The 20116-nt window shown below is 55.5% G+C and overlaps 1 protein-coding gene across 2 annotated transcripts in view; it reads left to right on the plus strand.

Annotated features, from left to right (window-relative positions):
• The window catches only part of WLS (Wnt ligand secretion mediator), a 92246-nt gene that overhangs the window by 60274 nt on the left and 11856 nt on the right, over positions 1-20116 (plus strand). For both annotated transcript variants that reach the window (XM_025986683.2, XM_072754914.1), the window contains exons 3-10: positions 2532-2656; positions 6768-6929; positions 8037-8173; positions 11257-11425; positions 13322-13419; positions 13672-13735; positions 15422-15565; positions 16765-16848. In XM_025986683.2, coding sequence (XP_025842468.1) covers positions 2532-2656; positions 6768-6929; positions 8037-8173; positions 11257-11425; positions 13322-13419; positions 13672-13735; positions 15422-15565; positions 16765-16848 — 983 coding nt within the window. The remainder of the gene's footprint in view (positions 1-2531; positions 2657-6767; positions 6930-8036; positions 8174-11256; positions 11426-13321; positions 13420-13671; positions 13736-15421; positions 15566-16764; positions 16849-20116) is intronic.

Here is a 20116-nt window from a genome sequence, read left to right on the forward strand (position 1 = left end):
GTGGAACCAGTGTCCTCGTTTATAGGGTTGGGTCCTCCAGGTGCCAGAGGCGGCCTCGGCGGCCTGCCATTGTCCCAGGGCCTGCAAACTGGAGTCTTGGCTTTCATGAGGTCCCAGTGGGGGAGCCTGTAGCCCACGTGGTACCGGGGGCACGAAACCAGCATTTTATTGCGTGCAACACGGTCGTTAAAGCTGGACTTTCAGTCCACTGGAGGCCGGACGGAAGATGACCCAGGCGGCTGACCTCACAGCTCGGGCTCCCCTGCCCCGTGTCCGAGGTCGGTGCCCTAGGTCGGGTCGGGGCGTCCTGGGGCCCGGGTGAGGCTCCCGCTGCAGGGTTCCCTTCATGTAGAGCCCAGGCCACGGGGGCTCGCGGGGACCCCAGGCTGTGACCCACGGGCCCAGGCCGTGACCCGGGGCCCAGATCGAGTCCTGCATCGGGTCCCTGTGGGGCACCTGCTCCCCCTCTGCCTGCGTCTCTGCCTCTCTCCGCATCTCATGAGTGAATAAGTAAAATATTAAATAAACCGTGGGTCCCAAGTTAAGGGCCCCTCCTGCCGGCGTCACGGCCAGTGGTGCTCCGAGCCCCGGGCTCCAAGGACTGATCCCCCCTCGCACAGCTTTCCAGGCCTGCGCTGAGCCCCGGGTCCGAAAGTCCCAGCCTGTGCGCCGGGCCAGGAAGGCTGCAGCCCGTGCCTGTAGCAGAGCTCGGAGGCCTGATGGAGCGGCGGGTGGGTGCGCCCAGCAGGAGGCCTGTCGAGCAGGGCGGCCCACGGCTCCTGTGCTTGGCCCTGGGTCCCTGCGCAGCCCGGCGACCTCCAGCCCAGGTAGGAGGATGTGCAGGGGCTGCAGGTGCACTGACTCCGGGGCACACTCTGGCCCAGTCACCTGTGACCAGCACCTCACCTGCCTCTCTGCACCAACGCTCTGCTCAGGTCCCGAGTGCCCTGGACGGCCGGCGGACGGAGGGTTCACTCTTCCAGGAGGTCCCCTCCCTGTGGCTGTCGGGAGGTCCTGCCTCAGCTACTTCTCATTTTCTTAATTCTTTATTTTTTTTAAGATTTTATTTGTTTATTCATTAGAGAGAGAGAGAAAGAGACAGAGACACAGGCAGAGGGAGAAGCAGGCTCCATGCAGGGAGCCCAACGCGGGACTCGATCCCAGGACCCTGGGGTCAGGCCCTGGGCTGAAGGCAGGTGCTCAACCACTGCACCACCCAGGCTGCCCATCTATTTCTCATATTTAAGCAAGTCGTTGCAGTCTCTGGTCTGCCCGTGCCATTACCATTATTTTGCCCTTGAGATTTAATATCCTTTGTTTCCTTTTACTGTTTTTTTTGTTGTTGTTGTTGTTTCTGTGCTGTTGCGGGAGGCAGAGGAAGAAAATGGGAATGGCCATTTCACCACGTCGGAGGACTGAAGTGGTCCCAATAAAGTAGCAGGGTGCAGGTGTTGACTGAGGGTTTCATCTGGATCCAGATGGCCTCAGATCTCGCCTTTCCTGCCTTTCCTGCATTCTTGTGCTCTCAGAGGACGCTGTCAAATTGGCTTTAAGGAAGTCACACTGGGCCAGTGGATAGAAAGCCCGAATTCTCCAGACAGCACCTGTTCTCCATTCCGCCTGTGACCCGTCAGGCGCTCGGGTGCCGGAGCTTAGAGCTGAGCCCGTCTCCTAGCCCCAGTGGCGGCTGCCTCTCCGTTTTGGAAATGTGACCTGTGCCTTTTTTTGCCCCATTAACACTCTTCTGTTCTTGAACTTGCTCAGCCCGGTAAAAAATAGACAAAATGGGTAGATGTGATTTTATTCGTCGAGTCTCCTTAACACCCAGCTACGGCCCTTACTAATAGGGAAGTCCATGTGAACGTCCATGTCCCCAGTTACGTGCTCATTATCGTGTTCTTGCCTGTGTAGAAGTCTTTGATTTTGGAGAAACGCTTCATCTTTCACATTAACTTTCCCCACAATTTGCAGAGGGGTTTTGAGCTTTTGAGAAGCAACAGGTCCCATATGGAGAGCTGCTTGGGGAGTAACCCGTTAGAAGGATGCCCCGAGACTAGAGAATGCTCAGGAGACAGCACGGAAGTTCTCTGTCATGTCTCTGGGGGGTGGTTGGAAAATTCTTGTCAGGAAGAAGCCCCAGGAGATGAAGCGTGGGTTCCAGGTACGTGGGCACTTTTGTGGAGGAAGGACCTCCTGTTCCGTGTGACCCCAAGGGGCAGACTTAGGACCAGTGTTGCAAGTCCCAGGAGAGAAGTGTCGAGCACGAGTCCCCGGGTGCCCGTGTGAGCCGCTTCAGAGCGGCTGAGAGCCTGTCTCCGGAGGACTTGAGGGCACCGGCCTCCACCCTGGACGTTCACCCTGCGACTTTTTTAAGTTTTCAGATTTGGAGACTTGGATTTGGAGTTTGTTAGGAACTAGTGTGTTCTGTTTGCCTCGTTGGGCTCCAGGGCAGAGCCTGTGAGAACCTTTGAGCAATTTCCCCGTTACCTTCCCAGATACCATTTCTGAATTGTGCCTCCTTTGTCTTGCAGGAGAAAACGCGGAAGTTTCCATGGATGTCTCCCTGGCTTACCGCGACGATATGTTTGCTGAGTGGACTGAGATGGCCCATGAGAGAGTGCCCCGGAAGCTCAAATGTACCTTCACATCCCCCAAGGTAGGACGCCTCGCCGTCTACATTGATGGGGTTTGTCTTTGGGTTCCAGGTACAAGAGAAGATTCACTTTACAGATCGTAGATACGTTCCTTATTCCTAGTGTGCATGACCGCAGAGGTCGGTTAGTCGTCATCTTTGTCTTAGTAGAGAAAAGGGCGATGCAGAGATGTTACGTCCCTGCACAGGGAGGAGGCCGAGAAGGATGCCGGTCTGAAGCGACGTAGTAGTTTCTCTGAACTACCTCCATAAAAACAAACTCTTGGTTCCTTGCGCCGAGAGCGTCTGAAGAACGTTGCTAAGTTATTTTGAGGCGCAAGGATCTGTTCGTATTGGATCAGTGCTCGTCTCTGCTTCCCTGTTTCGTAGGCATCCCTGTTGCCAGAGTTAATGTGCAGGTACAAAGACTGAAACTCCCAGCGAACACCGCACACGAGCAGAGGCCCTGAGGAAGGGAATCCAGTTTCACTGGGGACCTGGGTCTTCCAACCCATTTTAAGGCTCTGTCTTCTCTGATGCTTCCAGGAGCTCTCATTCAGTCACCCAGCGGAAGGACGTTAGGGAAGGAGGTTACCCTCTTGCGTTGAACATAGTCAGAGGTCTTTAATTTCATGATTCAATGAAAATGCAGAGATTGACTCAGGGACCCTCAGAGGACAGTAAGATTTGACGGTACGAGGACCAGGTCACAGCTGGCCAGGGGCCGTTTTCACTGGCGGGGGCTGTCCTCCCGCACACGCCTTCCCGAGATCCCGACCCCCCGACCTGCACTTCCCACCCGGTCTTGAGAGTTTCTGTGGAGATGAAATGGAGCCGCCGTCAGTGTTACTCCTATCCCTCAAGGGTGTTGACACGGGGCAGCGGCAGCCAGGGGACCTCTGACGTCCCTTCAGGTACAGGAATGGTCTCATTTTATGTGTGTGTGTGTGTGTGTGAGGTGCACCGAAGCACATTCTTGATCATGTCCCTTGTCACTTGGCATCTTCAGGTCAGTTCCTTTTTTTTTTAATTTTTATTATTTTTTTTGGTCAGTTCCTTTTTAAAGGATTTGGACAGCTTGGTGGTACCTACTCCACTGATGAATTTGGTTCCTCTTCTCTCCTAGCAGTGGCCTTTCCTGACCTCACCGTGGCCTATCCCTGCAGAACTGGGGTTCCCTGGGAGTGGCAGGATAATGTGCGGGTGAAAGTGAACGGTCGAGAGGAAGTGGAGGTAGCGGGAGAGAGGAGCATCTGACGTTTTCAGATCTCTATATGCAATAGGGGAAGTTAATTAAAACCTTTTCAACTGTCACTGCAAGCTGATTGTATCTTCCAGAGGTGAGATTGGTTGGATGCCTAACCTAAAGGATATGAAGCTCTGGCATATGGAATTTCATCCTCGGAAAGGGGGAAACTCATTTCTCACCTTACTTAAACACGTGGAGGGCGCCGAGCAGCAGAGCGAGGAGGAGGTCATTAAGAAGCCTGCAACTGCTTCTTAATGATGGCTGCTTAATTATCTTTAGGATGTGTTGATCCCTTTCAAGAAAGATATTAAACCTTGAAAAGTGTGAAGGAAATGAATCATCAAATCTCTGCTTTTTGATTGCACTGAAATTTAGTCTTGAGTCTGAAGATTAAATGAGAAATTGCTCTAAAGCTTTTTAGTCCCTGGTGGATTGTGAAGTCGAGAGGGAAAAAAAAAAAAAGTCAAGTTGCCACCTGCTGTAATTTGTCCTAATTAGACAGGCTCATGCTGGAGTTGGGGGAGGGCTGAGGGGGGTGGGGGAAAGGGGGGGAGTGTCTTTCTTCTTAAATGCCCTAAATACTGGCAGAGGCTGAACCTCTGCATAGGAAGAGTCCCTGACAGGATTCAGCGGGTTTGTCCCTGAGACAGGTAGGTCGGGCCAGGGTCCCAGGAGCTGATGTATCTGATCTGCTGAGCTTCGGTCACGTCTCATGGAGTGGTAGTGTTACCCCGCCGTGAGGACCGAGCAGTGGGGGATGCCCCGGGGACTGTCCTGGGGAATTGGAAGGAACCCCAGGGATCGTGTTTTACGTGGAGGACAGAGGCTGAGTGAGGCAGGCGACCTTCACAGCTGCCCAGCCGGGGGCAGATCTAGGCCTCCCTCGGCACAGCATGTCTGAGGCGGCATCACTGTCTCCTCCCCGATGTACTTGAGGGTCCTCTTCGCCGTCAGAGCTGGAGGCTGGACGTGGAAGGCCCCTGTCCCCACACCAATGTCGCTACGACTGGGACCTCGGGCGAGAAACGAATCAGTGGCATTAACACTCAGTTTTGGTTCCCTTCCCTCTCAAAACTCTCAATTTGTAGAAATAAAGCGAGACCCTCAATGGAAACACGTTAGAAAATCTTTTTCATGCTGTTTCCACGGAGGGTAATCCGCTTCCTCGGCGCAGCTTCATCTGGAGCCAAATCAGGGCCTCCAGTGTATTGTCAGTAGTGCCTGCAGGGCCCGGACCGGCCCGACTCAGAAGGACAAAGGCAGGAGCAGAGGGGAGGGAAGGAGTCTGTGTGGGAAGGTTCATCCAGGCTGCGGCTGAAGTTTGGGGAGAAGCAGGAAGCTCTCTACAGGAGAATTTTTCAAATCTCGCAAGCCAAGAGTCGTCAACTGCGACTGCTGAGAGCCCCTGGAACCTCCGACGACGAAGAACTATCGCGAGTGCCTAGTAGTGGCTGCTGTGAGTGAGGAATGGGAGGGTGGATTGTGCACTCAGCTGTTGGTCTGCTGAAATTCTGTGTGTTGCCCTCCAAGCTCTGAGCGTCCAGTAAAGAATCCCCCAAGATCCTAAAAGGAGCAGAGGCCCTTCTACGCACGTTGGGCTGCAGGCTCCTCGTACCTTCCTCTGGTTTCTCCACTGGACTTTTTACTCCTGAGACCGAAAAATATTTGTGTGGGTCATGAGAATATAGGTTCAGGAACAACAAATCACACTTGCTCAGGAGCCGCATGCCAGCAAGCACTGATGCTGGCACAGGAACCCTCCGCTGATGGCAGACACTCCGCTCTTCCCAAGGGGAGTCCCTGGCTGCTAAAGCTCCTGCCTCCTCACTCCCACATGTACCCCCACCCCCAGCTCCTTGGCCGGGGCACACGGCCCAGGGTCCTGGGTGAGTCAGAGCGGAATTTAGTTTTCAAAAGCAACCTGTACCCGCCCCCCCACTCTTTAATAACCATGCTCTGGGCAGTAGCTCTTCAATCATTGGCAGGAAGTCTAAGACTTTTTCTCAGAATTGGGCTAAATTTGGTTTAATTAAAATCTCTGGGCAGCCTGGGTGGCTCAGTGGTTTAGCACCTGCCTTCATCAGGGCGTGACCCTGGAGACCCCGAATCGAGTCCCAGGTCGGGCTCCCTGCATGGAGCCTGCTTCTCCCTCCGCCTGTGCCTCTGCCTCTGCCTCTCTCTCTGTCTCCTCTTTGTGTATTCTCATGAATAAATAATAAAATCTTTAAAAAATAAAATAAAATCTCTGCTCCCTCCTGCCATCTTACCTTTTGGGCAGAAAACCCCAAGTGTGCGTCTCTAGCAGACTAACCCCATTATTACCTTTTGCCCTTTCGGTCTTCCCCAGATTCTAAGTGCTCCCTGACTGACTGTTTTTTCTGTGAAATCCGTAAAAAGAGGATCGTTTCGCCTTCTTGTAGCTTCTCCTTCAGGCCCAAACCGTGAAAATAATTAGCCGTCATCGAAAAGTGTGATGAACACCAGCAGCGGCTTCTCCCTGAATGTCTTAGAAGCTGACTGGTCTACGCAGCCGCGAGGTCTCCAGTGATGCGTTGTGCGTAGAAGGCCCTTGCGGTCCTCGTACACCAGCTTAGTCTGATGCGAGGACTGTGAGGACTGGAGAACCGTGGAAGTGTTAAGAGATAGAGGAGAGTCGCTTTTTATCTAAAACTTCTGGTTCTACTTCAAATGTGGCTGGGTTTTGGGGGGCGGGGGCAGGAGCAGCCGGTGGACGCCGAGCCTCCAGCGTGCCCTGTCCCCTGGAGCTCTGCGGTGCACCGTTAAGCATCAGCTCGTGAGGACGGGTGACGCGAGGCCAAGGCCAGAGCGATCCCCCGTAGCCTGTGGAAATCGTGACTGTGCCTCAAACCCCCTGCTCTCTTGCAGACCCCAGAGTACGAGGGCCGTTACTACGAATGCGACGTCCTTCCTTTCATGGAAATTGGGTCCGTAGCTCACAAGTACTATCTTCTGAACATCCGGCTGCCTGTGAACGAGAAGAAGAAAATCAACGTTGGGATCGGGGAGATAAAGGATATTCAGTTGGTGGTGAGTGAATCTCATGGACCCAAGCGGCATGTGGCACCGGGACGCTGGCTCAGGACACGGGGCTGTGAGCAAGGATATCGGAAGGGGGCCCGGGTCACCCTTGGCACCTCCGTGTGTCAGCTGCTCCACCTGAGAAATAGGAATAACATCCCCACGATGACTGGGGGCTTACATGTACACGAGAGACTGCAGACGTGGAAAGCAGCTCAGTTACGTGCCCGTTGAAGATCTTATCGTAATGGTCACGGTGACATCATAACACCGGGATGAACTTTTTTTTTTTTTTTTTTTAACATGTCTCACCTCACAAGCACAAGTGTTAAAGCAGTCGTTTTAGGTTCTTTCCATTTTGTTTAACATGGAAAAAAAAGTAGAACATGAAGCAAAAGGCTTTTTTACAAATCTGAAAAAAGTGATATGAAATATGTATTTATTGTAGAAAATTAGGAAGCACAGGCATGTAGAAAAACATAAAAATTTAAAAAAAAGAACATAAAAATTAAAAAAAAAACATAAAAATTACCTGTAATACGTAGAGAAAGAATCATTGTTGAGGTTTTGATGTCTCTCCTTATAGATCTTTTTCCTGCATAGATAGATGGGAGCATATGGTTTTTTTACCAAAACCCAAAAAAAAAAAAAAATCACACTCAACTGATTTGTTCCTTGCTTTTTTTCATTTAATAGTATTTTGAGAATATAATATACTTGGCAGTGCTGCTTAGCGTTCCACTGAATAGATTTGCCTTAATGCATTTTACCAATCCCAACATTTTGGGCATCTTAAAATATCTCAACTTTTCAATTAAAAAACCTTAGGGAAAAAAAAAACTTAGGAAAAATCTTTGATCATGTTTGTAAGGATTCCTGTTGTATAGACTGGGTCCATTTTGTTTTGTCTTGTTTTGTTTTTTGCCTTTTAGTTAGATTTCTGCCTGAGGGAGGGGCTTGGGAGAACGTGAAGAGGGTCCATGCCTGAGTGCTAAAGCTCTGGATTGAAAGTTCAGCAGAAAATAGCTCCTCTCGCGTCTCCCCAAGATGCATTTGCTGGTAGAAAGCGGCACTAAGATATACTCACCTTCAAAATTATGGTTGGTCTCTGTCCAGGGGATCCACCAGAATGGAGGCTTCACCAAGGTGTGGTTTGCCATGAAGACCTTCCTCACGCCCAGCATCTTCATCATCATGGTGTGGTACTGGAGGAGGATCACTATGATGTCCCGACCGCCCGTGCTTCTGGAGAAGTAAGAGCTGGTTTCAGAGCCCTCGTAAGGCTCCGGGCACCCCGGGTCGGCCCGCCGTGGGCCTGGTGTCCCTGGGGTCTGCCTCCAGTGGTCCGTGTGTTGCTCGGGCTGGTGATTGGACCCGGTCATCCCGGACTCTTCTTGCTCCTTCAGGTTTCACGTGCAAATCACCGTTAAACCCTGGGGACCGTACACCTCCTGTTTCTGGCTCTCGGTTCTCTCTTTGCTCGTCATTCCCGTGGTCTGAGTCATAACTGTCTCTGTCACAGAGACAGGGGACACACGCTCTTGTGCCTGAGTCCGACCCCCTCACCCCCGGGAGGACAATACTCTCGTCCACACATTCCCTTTCTGTCCCACGTTCCTGATTTCTCCTTTCTGCCGGGTTATTCTCATCACCCTACAAACGTGCTGTATCCTTCGCTTTCTTGGACAAGACTCTGACCTTTCCTACTCCCCCCGGAAGCCACCGCACCGTTTTTCTGCTCCTCTTTACACCAACCCTCCTATAAAGAGCCTCGTCTGCCCTCTTCTCCGCCGGCCCTCTCTTGAGCCCGCCCCACCCCTCACTGAGCCTGCTCTTGGCAGGGTCATCCGTGACCTTCACGCTCCTAATCCGATGGTCACGGCTCAGCTCTCACTTCTCTAGACTCGGCACCAGCATTCAGCGTCTTCGGTCACTTCCTTGTTGTGCACGGAGCCTCCTCCGCCTTCTCACGGTTCTCCTCCTCCTCCGCTGGCCGTCATGGTCTCCGGAGCCATGTCCAGCCGGCTTCCCGCCCTCCTGAACTTTGGAGCCAGGGCTCCGTCTTCGACGTCTTCTCTTTATTAGCTCTGCTTGTTCCTGGAGTGGTGTCTAGCCTCATGGTCTTGAAAATCATCTAGTGTCGATGACTCTTCATTCTTGTCCTTACCCTCGGCCTCTCAGCCCTAAACCCAAATATTCCAGCTGTTAATTCAATGTCTTCACTTTCCGAAAATGTAACACGTGCAAGGACAGTGTTCTGTGCCCTCCTGCTTCTAACTGGCTCCTCTCCCCGGCAGCCCCGTCCAATGGGGATGGAAATGGCAGCTCCAGCCTCTCAGCTGCTCGGGTTAGGGAGTGGGAGTTCATCTTTGCTTCCCGGGTTTCTCCCCGGCCCTCATCCAGCCCAGCAGGACGTCTCACCGTATCCATCGCTGCCCCCTCATCTAACACCCCATCACCTCTCAGTCCGCACCTGGGCTGTTGCACGCGCCTCTCCACTGTTTTCCTTCCTGTGGTCTGTTCTCACAGCAGCCAGTGTTCCCTTTCTGGTGTAAATCAGATCTTGTCACTCCTCTACTCAGAGCTCCCGGTTGGCTTCTTACTTCCTTTGCTCTGACCGCTAAGCCCTTGATGACCTGGACCCTTGCTGCCCCTGATTTTGTTTGCTGTCCTCTGTGCCAGCTTGATGATGCTCATACACGTCTGACATGCTCCCACCTCGGGGCCTTTGCACTTGCCGCTGTCTTCACCTGAATGCTCTTTCCAGCTACCTCCGTGGCTCAGTGTCCTTCTGGCCAGCCGTAATGTCTTTTATTTTTAGCCTTTATCTTATCCGCCTCCTATAATACCCTTTGTCTCTCCATTCTCTTACCTGGCTTTATTTTTCTCCATTACATTCCTAGTTCATAAGTTACCGTTCGTTCCTCTCAGACCCCTGTCTCCCCTCTTGAATGCAAGCATCATTAGACCAGGATCCTGCCTGCTTTGTTTACTGCCATGTCCCCAGCGCCTAGAATAGTGACTGGCACATAGTAGGAGCTCAAGAAGTATGGATTTATTTAATGAACGAATGACGTCACCCCGTTGTTTAAACTTCTTACTGGAGCCTCCGTTTTTTCAAGCTGAATTTCAGATTCTCTAATGGGGCGGGCACGTTTCTTCATGAGCTCAGCCTTTTTCTACTTCTCTGGTGCCGTGTCCCATCATTTCCTCGATGTCCAGCTTGCAGCTGCCCAGATGATTGAGGCTGTCCAGGCTTCTGGGCCTCATGCAGGCTCTCCCCTGCTTGGAAGGCCCTTCCACGTCCCCGGTCTCGACCCACGAGGCCTCCCAGTCTCCGTGTCTGTCAGGGGTAGGAGTCCCCGTGGCAGCCTGTGCGCGCTTCGCCAGTATCTCCGGTCACTCTTTACGTGGCTCAGCCGCCGCCGAGTCTTCTCCATGGGTTGAGGAGCCCTACGTCGCCCAGTTATCGGAGGCCCCCCCCAAATGCCCAGCCTGAGATCCCTGCATGATTAGCACTTGCATATTCCGTAGGTGTGATTGAAAGTAGGGATGAGTCCCTTAAACAATGAACGATGTTTGATAGAGCGGTGGCAGTTAGTCGTGCAACACGGGGAAAAGCAAGCACAAAAGTAAGCAAGCCGCTAAAAGAAGTTGTATTTCTTGCTGTTGGGGGAATTTATTACTGAAACCAATGTGCTCGCCTAGTTCATGACTGCTGAGGATATTGTCGTCATCGTGGATGTTGTGAATGATCAGGTTAATGATTATCTGAAGACGTAAAAGAGCATAATTCTGTCCAGTGAGGTCTGTTTAAGGAGGCAGAGGAGGGGACGCCTGGGCGGCTCAGCGGTTGAGCATCTGCCTTCAGCCCAGGGCGTGATCCCGGGGTCCCGGGACCGAGTCCTGCATCGAGCTCCCTGCACGGGGCCTGCTTCTCCCTCTGCCTGTGTCTCTGCCCCTCTCTGTGTGTCTCATGAATAAATAAAATATTTTTTAAAAAAAGAAAAATGAAGGCAGAGGAGGGGACAGCACCACAGAACTCCTGATCTGACGTGGGCCCAGAGTGCAGCGCAGGGCACAAGGAGGTGAGCCTCAGTTGTACAGGAGGGTTAGTGTCACGCGCCTTCATTCCGCAGGGGAGTGAACAACGTGGGGCACGTGGCCTCAGTGTAGAAACCCACGGTGAGAGCTGAGGATGCCGTCACGTGGCTGTGGTTTCAATATGTACCGTCCTAATTCTCAAGCAACTGGGTTGGGAGTTTCTGTTTTTTTGTTTTGAAAATCTGCCTTGGGGATGAATAAAATGGCTTTCCTGGTATCTTCTCATGATCAGAGTCATCTTTGCTCTTGGGATTTCCATGACTTTTATCAACATCCCCGTGGAATGGTTTTCCATTGGATTCGACTGGACCTGGATGCTGCTGTTCGGCGACATCCGACAGGGCATCTTCTACGCGATGCTCCTGTCCTTCTGGATCATCTTCTGTGGAGAGCATATGATGGTAAGAGCTCCCGAGGATGGAAGGGCAGGCCGCGGGCCGGTGAGCTAGTGGCTGCAGAACCGAGCCGTGGAGTCGGGACAGCGGTTCACACTCTGCCTCCACCGCTTGTGACGAGGCAGGTGGCCTTAGGCGAGTGACTGTGGCTCAGAGTCTCAGGTTCCTCGTCTGTAAAATGGATTTTAAAGGCCTGGCATAGAGCTTTCCTGAGATTCAAGCGAGACAACGTGAGTATTTCACAGAAAGTCCACACACTTCTGCTTTGGCTTCAGCTCTGCTCATCCCAGGACCAAGGTAACCCCCGGAGCATGTGGGCCTGACTCTTTCCAGCTGGCGGTGTGTCCAGGCGGCCCAGTAACCCCTGTGACCCTGACATACGGACCTCCCTGGGCTCCGCCTGCACAGGCATCACATCCTATTTCAGGAGGCACTGAAGGTACCGTGGATAAAAATAAGAGCGGTGCCGTCATCACGTTGTGGCTGCGGCGATCGCTGCCAGCTGGAGCGGGGCCTCCCGTCAGGCAGCGGCCTCCTGGCAGTGCACTGCTCTTGAATTCCATCGGGGTGGGTCATCGCGTCTGAAGTCTCGCAGCCCTTCTGGGGGAGCCGTGAGGGGAGACAGCTTGGCTGAGAGCTGGGGCAGCCGGGGTGGGCGTAGGGCTGCTCCTGCAGTGATGCACCCAGAGCCCCCGGCGGCAGAGGTGGGGGCCCCGGGCCTCGGGCCCAGCAGCAGCACAGCAGCCGGGTGGGCGGCCTGGGGGGACTTGTGTGCACCGTCCCACCCGGGCTCCAGCCTGGATGCTGACATTTGTCTTCTGCCTTTCCCCGTTTCCTCGCTCTACATTCCTTCGTCTTCTGTTTCTTAGCGTCTTTGTGTATCAGAGGAACCACGCTTGTTTGCAGTGGAGATGTGGGGAGCGTATGTGTAGTTTCCTAACCATGAGACACATTGAGGTATCTTTTGACGTATTTTAATGCCTCCGAGTCTTTATTTTGTCCTCTGGGCATCGGTGGCCTGAACAAACACAAGTGATGATTCACAGAAGAATTTAGTTCTGGGGAAAAAATAATAATAATAATAAAATAAAAAATAAAAAATATAAATAAATGGAAGAAAGAAAAAGAAAGGGAAAGAAAGAAAAAGAAAGAAAGGAAAGAAAGAAAGAAGAAAGAAAGAAAGGAAAGAAAGAAAAGAAAGAAAAGAAAAAAGAATTTAGTTCTGGGGACGCCTGGGTGGCTCCAGGGTGGAGCTCCTGCTTTTGGCCCAGGGCATGACCCCCGTGTCCCGGGATCGAGTCCCACATCTGGGCTCCCTCCATGGAGCCTGCTCCTCCCTCTGCCTGTGTCTCTGCCTCTCTCTGTCTCTCATGAATAAATAAAATCTTTAAAAAAAGAAAAAGAATTTAGTTCTGGGGGCACCTGGGTGGCTCAGTGGTTAAGCATCTGCCTTTGGCTCAGGTCATGATCCCAGGGTTGTGGGGTCAAGCCCATGTCGGGCTCCCTACCCGGTGGGGAGCCTGGTCATTCGGCCTCTCCCCTCAACCCCCCCCCCCACTTCATGCTTGCATGCGGACTCTCTTTCAAATAAATAAATAAAATCTTTAAAGAAAAACAAAGAAAGAAAAACAAATGAATTAAACAATTCATTTAATTGTGAATGCGTGATCTTGCGCAGAGCTTGGGCTGCTAAGGGTGCAAGGCCCTTTGTGTCCGGGGCATCCTGTGCTCACCCTGTGGATGGGCCGAGACATCCTCCGTCCTTTGGGACGGGGGTTTTGGACTTGCTCTTGGCCGTGTGCTTGGTATGAGCAGGTGGTCCGCAGGGGCTGTGGGAGGGCCCGACGGACCCGGAACGGCTTCGATGTCTCTTCCCTCATTTTCCATGTTGCTCTGCCTCAGGATCAGCATGAGCGGAATCACATAGCCGGGTACTGGAAGCAGGTGGGACCCATTGCCGTCGGCTCTTTCTGCCTCTTCATATTTGACATGTGTGAGAGGTGAGCAGGTGCCGGGGGCCTGGGCTCAGTGTGCACCCCGGGTCCACCGCGGCTCTGGGAGGAGCATCCTAAAGGCGGGAGGCTGGCGGGAGCCTGTGGGGTCCGGGCATCGGCCCCGCTGCTCCTGAGCCCCAGGCTCGGTACGGCCGAGCTTAGACACGGGCCAGCCGGGCGGAGGCGCCGAGGGGGTGGACGGGGCGGCTCCCCTTTGCCCGTGGGCTAATGCTCCTTCCCGTCTCGTTCTCTTCGCAGGGGGGTGCAGCTCACGAACCCCTTCTACAGCATCTGGACGACAGATGTGGGAACGGAGCTGGCCGTATCCTTCCGTGACGGCTGCAGGGCTTCCTTCTTGCCGCAGCTGCCTGGTGCCCCAGGACCACTTGTGGGTCCTGCTGACGTCCGTGCGCCCAGCCGCAGCTCTGATCCTCACCCGTGATAATGGCACCGTTAGGGCCAATCATAGGAAGAACGAATGCTCGCTTTTAAGCCGGGCCAGAGCGGGCGAGCGCGGAGGGCGCGGCGTGTCCCCCGGCAGGGCGGCGGCTGGTGGCCTTGCTGGCCTCGCGGTGACCTGCCGGCCACCTGTTGGCCGCACGCTCAGGCGTGCCTGGCTCGTCCCCGGAGCCACGGAGCCCCCGGGCCCCGTGGGCAGCCCATTTCCGAGGTCGGGCGTGAGCGAGACTCCTTCCTCACGTGCTCCTGCCGAGCGCGGGGGTGAGGCCAGGGCGCGGTGGGGCTGGCGGGGCCCTGGGTAAGCCCCGAGCAGCATCTGCGCGGGCCGACGCCAGGCCGCCTGTCCCCCGGGAGGCTGGATCCGATGTTCTGTGTCCCTGAGCGAGGTGTCCGTGCTTGGGGTGCTTGGGGCGGACGGCGGCAGTCCTGGTCCCGGGCAGTCCCTCCCCGCGGGCCGTGCACCTGTCCGGCCGTGCAGCCTGTGCGGGCGCCGCGGTGTCGCAGGCCCGGGGGAGCAGGAGCAGGAGCAGGAGCAGGCCGATGCGTCGCGGCCTCGCCTGACGACAAGTCCAGGCCCCCCCTGCCCCCCCGCGACTGTGGCGTCCCCGCGCGGGGCGGACTTCCCTCGTGCTGTCCTCCGCCCGTCCCTTGCGCAGAAGCCGTGAAGTCCCAGGAGGCAAATAAAGTGTCCCCGGAGCGATAGGCGATGTGCCCTTCCTTCGGGCCGGCCGGCGTGAGGAGAGGAGCCGCGGCCCGCAGGCCACCTAGGGAGCCGCGCCCTGAGCTCACGCTCGCTCGTGATTTGGACTAGGCGGCTCGGGGTGGGCGACCGTGGAAAGGACTTGGGTCAGGCTCAGCGTGCCCTGGGTCTGCGTGGTCCTCGCGTGGAGCTTTCTAGGCGGCTCCTGCCCCCACCCCCGGGCCCTGCTCTCCGTTCGGGCCACGGGCTGCCCTGGTGCTGACCGAGAAGGGCAAGCCCAGCCCCACCCCGGCCCAGCGTCCCCTGCTGCTCCCACCCCCAGCGTCACCTCCCGATGCCGCGGCGGCTCCCGGGCCTTATAAACGTCCAAGGGGGAGCCCAGCGGTCCTCAAGCACGACCATGCTCGGCTTCCTTGCCCTTGGAATGCCCTGGAACCTGGGCCGTGCGCTGACCCATCTGCTGACTTGGAGGCAGCGTCGGTCCTACGCGAGCCGCCACTGGCATCCAGCACCCAGGGGTCTGGTGCTTCCCCGACGTGCGTACAGGTCTCCTGGGGATCTTGCTGAGAGGTGGGTGCTGACTTGGGGTGGCCCCTGGGTCTGCATTTCTCATAAGGGGGCTCCCTTCCTTCCGCTTCTTCCTGGCCTCAGAGAGCGACGTGGAGCGTCCCTCTGTTGGGCTTCAGTGTCAGGAAGGCCCTGCCTCTGGCGCTGGAAGGTAGGTAGGTGCCAGTGTCGGTCCCCCCGAAAGCTGCCGAACCGTTGGGAGTCGAAGGGCGCCGCAGCCGCGGAGCCGAGAGGCGCGTGTGCCGACCGTGAGCCTGCACTTTCCTTTACTGGGCGCCTCAGATGGCCTTCATCATCGTGGCCGGCATCTGCCTGTGCCTCTACTTCCTGTTTCTGTGCTTCATGGTGTTCCAGGTGTTCCGCAACATCAGCGGGAAGCAGTCCAGCCTGCCTGCCATGAGCAAAGTCCGGCGGCTGCACTACGAGGTGAGCAAGCCCCCAGGCTGCGCGGGGCGGGGGGGGGGGGGTGACCCAGTCTCCCCGCTGGTGTCGACCACAGCACGCACCTGCACCGGGCGGTCCGCACCCTGTGTCGCTGCACACGAGAGGCGCTCCCGTCCTCTGGGCCAAGTAAGAGGCCAGCCCCGACCCCGAGAGGCCGCAGGCTGGCTCCTGTGGATGTTTTCTGAGGTTTACAGTCTCTCCGTCCTCAGAAGGGGGGAGCTTGCTGGACAGGTTCTGCAGCTTTGGGGTGGAATGTGGTTGACACCAGAAGGGAAGCTGGGCGGCGGAAGGGTCAGGGCCTGGCTCAGGGAGGCTTTAGGCAAGGTTCCCTTGCTGAGAATCGCCTGGAGCCCGGGCTGCAGCCCAGGTGATCTGATTTTCAGACTCTAAGAGGCCACATTTCCCCTAAAATATCCAGCAGGTGATCAGATAAAATTCAGTAATCTCCTTTTTTTAGATTATGTGCCTCATGCAAGGGAAAGCGCTCAACATCCTCCGACCTCATGCAGGCAACACAGTCTTAATTTTTCAAGGATCCCTTGGACTCAGCCTAAGTGGCTGTCCTTGGAGACGTGGGCCTAATTCCTCTGCAGCACCCTGGGGTTTTTTATATGCGGCGGATCTGCAGCTGTGAGCCCCTGAATAAGACGTGTCTGTCCCTGCAACACAGGTTGCCTTAAATCCTGCTCTCGGGAAACCCTGGGCGCCTGCCGAAGCTTTGCTGTCTCCAGAGCTGGAGTGACACACGAGAAAACTCCACCAGATCCACTTCATGTTGATTAATATGCACATTTCTTTTTGTTCACTGGAGCAGAATTTTATTACAACCACAGAAAACTTGGATTTGGTGACTTTGAACCCTTGCAGAGAAGCATAACCAGCTTAGCAGGGAAATTAGCAGCCTCACGACGTGCCGTGAATGTAATTTCCCAGGCTCTGATATCCGTGTTCTGTGGGAGATAAGAGCCCGGGAGATGCTTGGCCCGTGAAGGTTTCAGCCGCCCTCACCTCTGCAGGGGAAATGTCTACTCCGTGCAGTTATTTTACTAGTCGCTCTGAGGGGTTTTGTTTTATGGATTTCTTTAAAATTAGATTTTTTCTATAGAGATTTTTATATCAAGAAAAGGGTCTGTGCCGGTCTAGCCACGGGAGGGTCGACTAAACTGTCTCCTTCGCAACAGGGGCTGATTTTCAGGTTCAAGTTCCTCATGCTGATCACCTTGGCCTGTGCTGCTATGACCGTCATCTTCTTCATCGTTAGTCAGGTGAGTGGACCCTGCAGGGTCGGGGTGGGATGTCCCTGGAGCCGTGCCTCGGCTCTGCACAGAAGGTTCTAGAAGGCCGCTCAGGGCGCTCCAAGGCCCCGGCCTGTGTGCTCCTGGGAGGAGCAGGAAGTCGCTGCGTAAACGACAAGCCTGCAGCCGGATCGCAGGGCACTTCCCTGGTTCACTGAAGAAAACACACTTTTCAGGCCCTAACGCGGAACCCTAACAAGCCCGTTAGCTTGACTTGATCCTCATCCGCCTTCACGGAGATCCCTTGACAGCCCGTCGGCCATTCTCGGTAATAATTCTGTTTCCACTGAAGTAGGATTCAGAGGTCCCCTTGCTGGGATCTTACCCACCCACCCGCTGGTGATTGCCCACACTCAAGATTTGGCTTCTCCCTGAAAACCTTAATAGTGGTAATAATTCAAAAACGTCGGTGACTGGTTTTAGGAAGCGGAAAGCCCCGCGTAGGTCCGACGTACGGCCTGTCGTTCACTTGAGCTTCACAAAAATCCCGCGGGTTCGGCAGGGCGGTGGGGGCGGGTGCCCCATTGCTAGGATACGAGATCTAAAGGTCTGAGAGGCATTTCCCGTTTCTGCTGTTTCCCAGCTTGGGGGTTGGGGGCGAACACCTTGCTTACCGGCCCCGAGGTGGGCGCTTCTCCCCCGTGTCGTGGACGTGCTCATGGCACCGCTGCAAGAGGCGGGCGTGAGGGCCCGGGGAAGTGAGGCCTGCAGAGCGGTTGCTGCAGGGCGTGTGGCACGCGGTGAGCAAGGGTGAGCGTCGTGCCAAAGAACACCGAGTAGGCCGGGGCCAGACCCGGAACCTTGGACCGTCTGCGCCCGCTGTCCCCTCCTCCTGGGGGACGCCCAGCCCGGGGCTGTCTCCCCGTGGGGCCCGTTTCCTCCTAGGGGAGGGCTCCCGTGCTTCCCTTGTGCGGCACACGCCTCGGGCCTGCAGCACTTGGGGTTTCAAAGATACGAGCGGTTGTACGTGTTACAGACGCCACGGGTCTGTGTTGTGGCTGACACGGAAGCGTCGTGGCTTCTGCTGGAGACAGAATCACAGGTGGTGCCGGGGGGGTACAAGCAGCAGTTTGTCTTCTCCGTTTGTAACTGAAACAACTTGAGTTCGAGGCTGGTGACGGTCAAGCTTCGGCTCTCCTCACTCGGCTCGCGGACCCCGTGAATGGGACGCGCGGCCGCCCGAGGGCGCCCCGAGCCACGCGAGGAGCCCCCGGGCCTGTGAGTGTCGGGGTTGGAGGCTGAAACGAGCGTGGGGAAAAAGGATCCCTAATCATCGTGTCCTCGTGGGTTCCGCTCATCCCGCGTCTGCCGGGGCCTCACCGGGGCTGTGCTTGCATCAGGCCCTTTATAGAGCCCTGGAGACGCCCCCACTGCGAGTGCAGCAAAGTATCCCGGCTCTGGGTGAGCCCTGCTCACCCGGCTGAGGCTCCAGCAAGGGCGTCTGAGGCCTGACGTGTCCTGGGGCTGATCCTCCCGTGACCAGCGTGTCCAGCCCTCCGATGCTTGGGAGAGCGCGGTGGCGCCAGCAGGGCCGGGTGGGGCGTGAGGGACCGCGGGGCGCCGGGCTCGGGCGCACGAGCTTCAGGAAGGCTGGGCTCAGGGCGGAGAGGTGACCCCAAGGCGCGTTCTCGGGGCGGGAACAAAGGGCACTTTGGGTCCCAGCACATGTGTCCGTCCCCTGAGCCAAAGCCACGCTCCCGCGGCCCCCCCCGCCCCCGCCCCCCGACGGCTGGCCGAGGAGGCCACGCGTGCCCGACGTAGCCGTGCTCGTGTTAAGTAACTGGTGCACCATTTGGAAGCCGGGGACGCCAGTTCTTCCAAGGAGCAGAGTCGGTGGCTTTTCTTGGGGGAAAAGATTAATATCGCATTGTCCCAGTATTTTCTATCAGGGCTCCAGCCCGGGGCTGGCTTTTTATATCCGCCGCGACAGTCGGCCCGAAGTGGATTTCGGCTCCAAGGGGGTAGCAGCGAGCTCTTTCGGATTCCATTAGGTCCTCACATTCCTCCTGCTGGGCTATTTTTTTTAAGGTTTATTTATAGATATCTAAGACGTTTTCAGGCATAAGTCTCAATGTCCCGGGTACTGTACTAATATAGTCATCAGAGGGTTTATTTTTTTAATGTCATTTTGGAATGTCTCAGCAATGAGCTCACCTGAAAGAAAACCCATTGGGTAACTTTTTGAAATAGATCCCAGCCTTGGGTAAAAGGGCTGTGTGAAAACTCCCATTATACTCGCGGGCTTGCTGAGAGAGCTTGCATTTAAGCCCCATGAAATATAATGCGAGGGGATCTCGCCAGGATATTGAAGCTCCGAGGCCGGGAACGCAGGACCCGCAGGACGCTGTGGGGTGCGGCGACCTTGAGGCTTTGTAGCTGGCCCTGAGGGGCAGCGCTTTAATGCCAGGCATTTTAATGGCCTCAGTCGTAGCAGCCAGGGGATGGCACATCACAGTCTGGTGTTTCAGCCCCTTCCGTCTGGAAAAGAGGCGTTCGGCGTGGAGGTGGCGGGCAGCAGGGGACAGAAGTGCGGTGCGGGGAGAAGGTCGCCAACCTTCGCCAAGGGGACCCCCGGGGGCCTGACGTCCGGGTCAAGCCTCCTGCAGCAGACTCCCGGCGAGCCTGCCCGGCCCTTCCGTGTGGGGTCGCTGCCTCCGCCACTCACAGAGGAAGTGTTTCCAGCAAGGCAGCCTGTGTCTGGGATTCGGAAATCTTGTTGTTAAGTGGAATGTTGGTTGTCAAGACTACTGGGTGTAGAGGGATGTGACCTGCGCTGGGCTCCAGGGGTATAATTGGGTGGTTTCACACAAAAGTAAATTGTTCGAATGTTAAATCGGGAAAAGCAGGGACTTTTAGAAATAAGACTTCTGCAGAGGGAAGAGGATTTTCTTTTTTCTTTTTTTTTTCCTGGTTGGGGCTGATTTTTTCTCCCCCCTCCGGGAGTTAAAATGGGGGGACTGTCCCCTCGCCGCCGCCTTGGCATTAATAAGATCTCGAATTTCCAAGGCCTGCTCCGTGGAGGCCGTGTACTGTGGTTCGTGGTGGTGGGAACGGGCTGTGAGCTCGGGGTCCCAGGCGGGACGACCGAGAGGGGAGGTGGACACCCACTGACAGGCCGACGCTGTGCGTACGGCTCCTCCTCATGCGGAGCCCTCTGCCCTAGGAAGTAGTGCACTTGGAGTACTGGGTAAATGGTGCGGGCAGTCCTGCAGCTCGGTGCTCCCCGAGGTGCCCGTGT

This window comes from Vulpes vulpes, chromosome 3 (assembly GCF_048418805.1).
Source record: "Vulpes vulpes isolate BD-2025 chromosome 3, VulVul3, whole genome shotgun sequence".
Taxonomy (NCBI): domain Eukaryota; kingdom Metazoa; phylum Chordata; class Mammalia; order Carnivora; family Canidae; genus Vulpes; species Vulpes vulpes.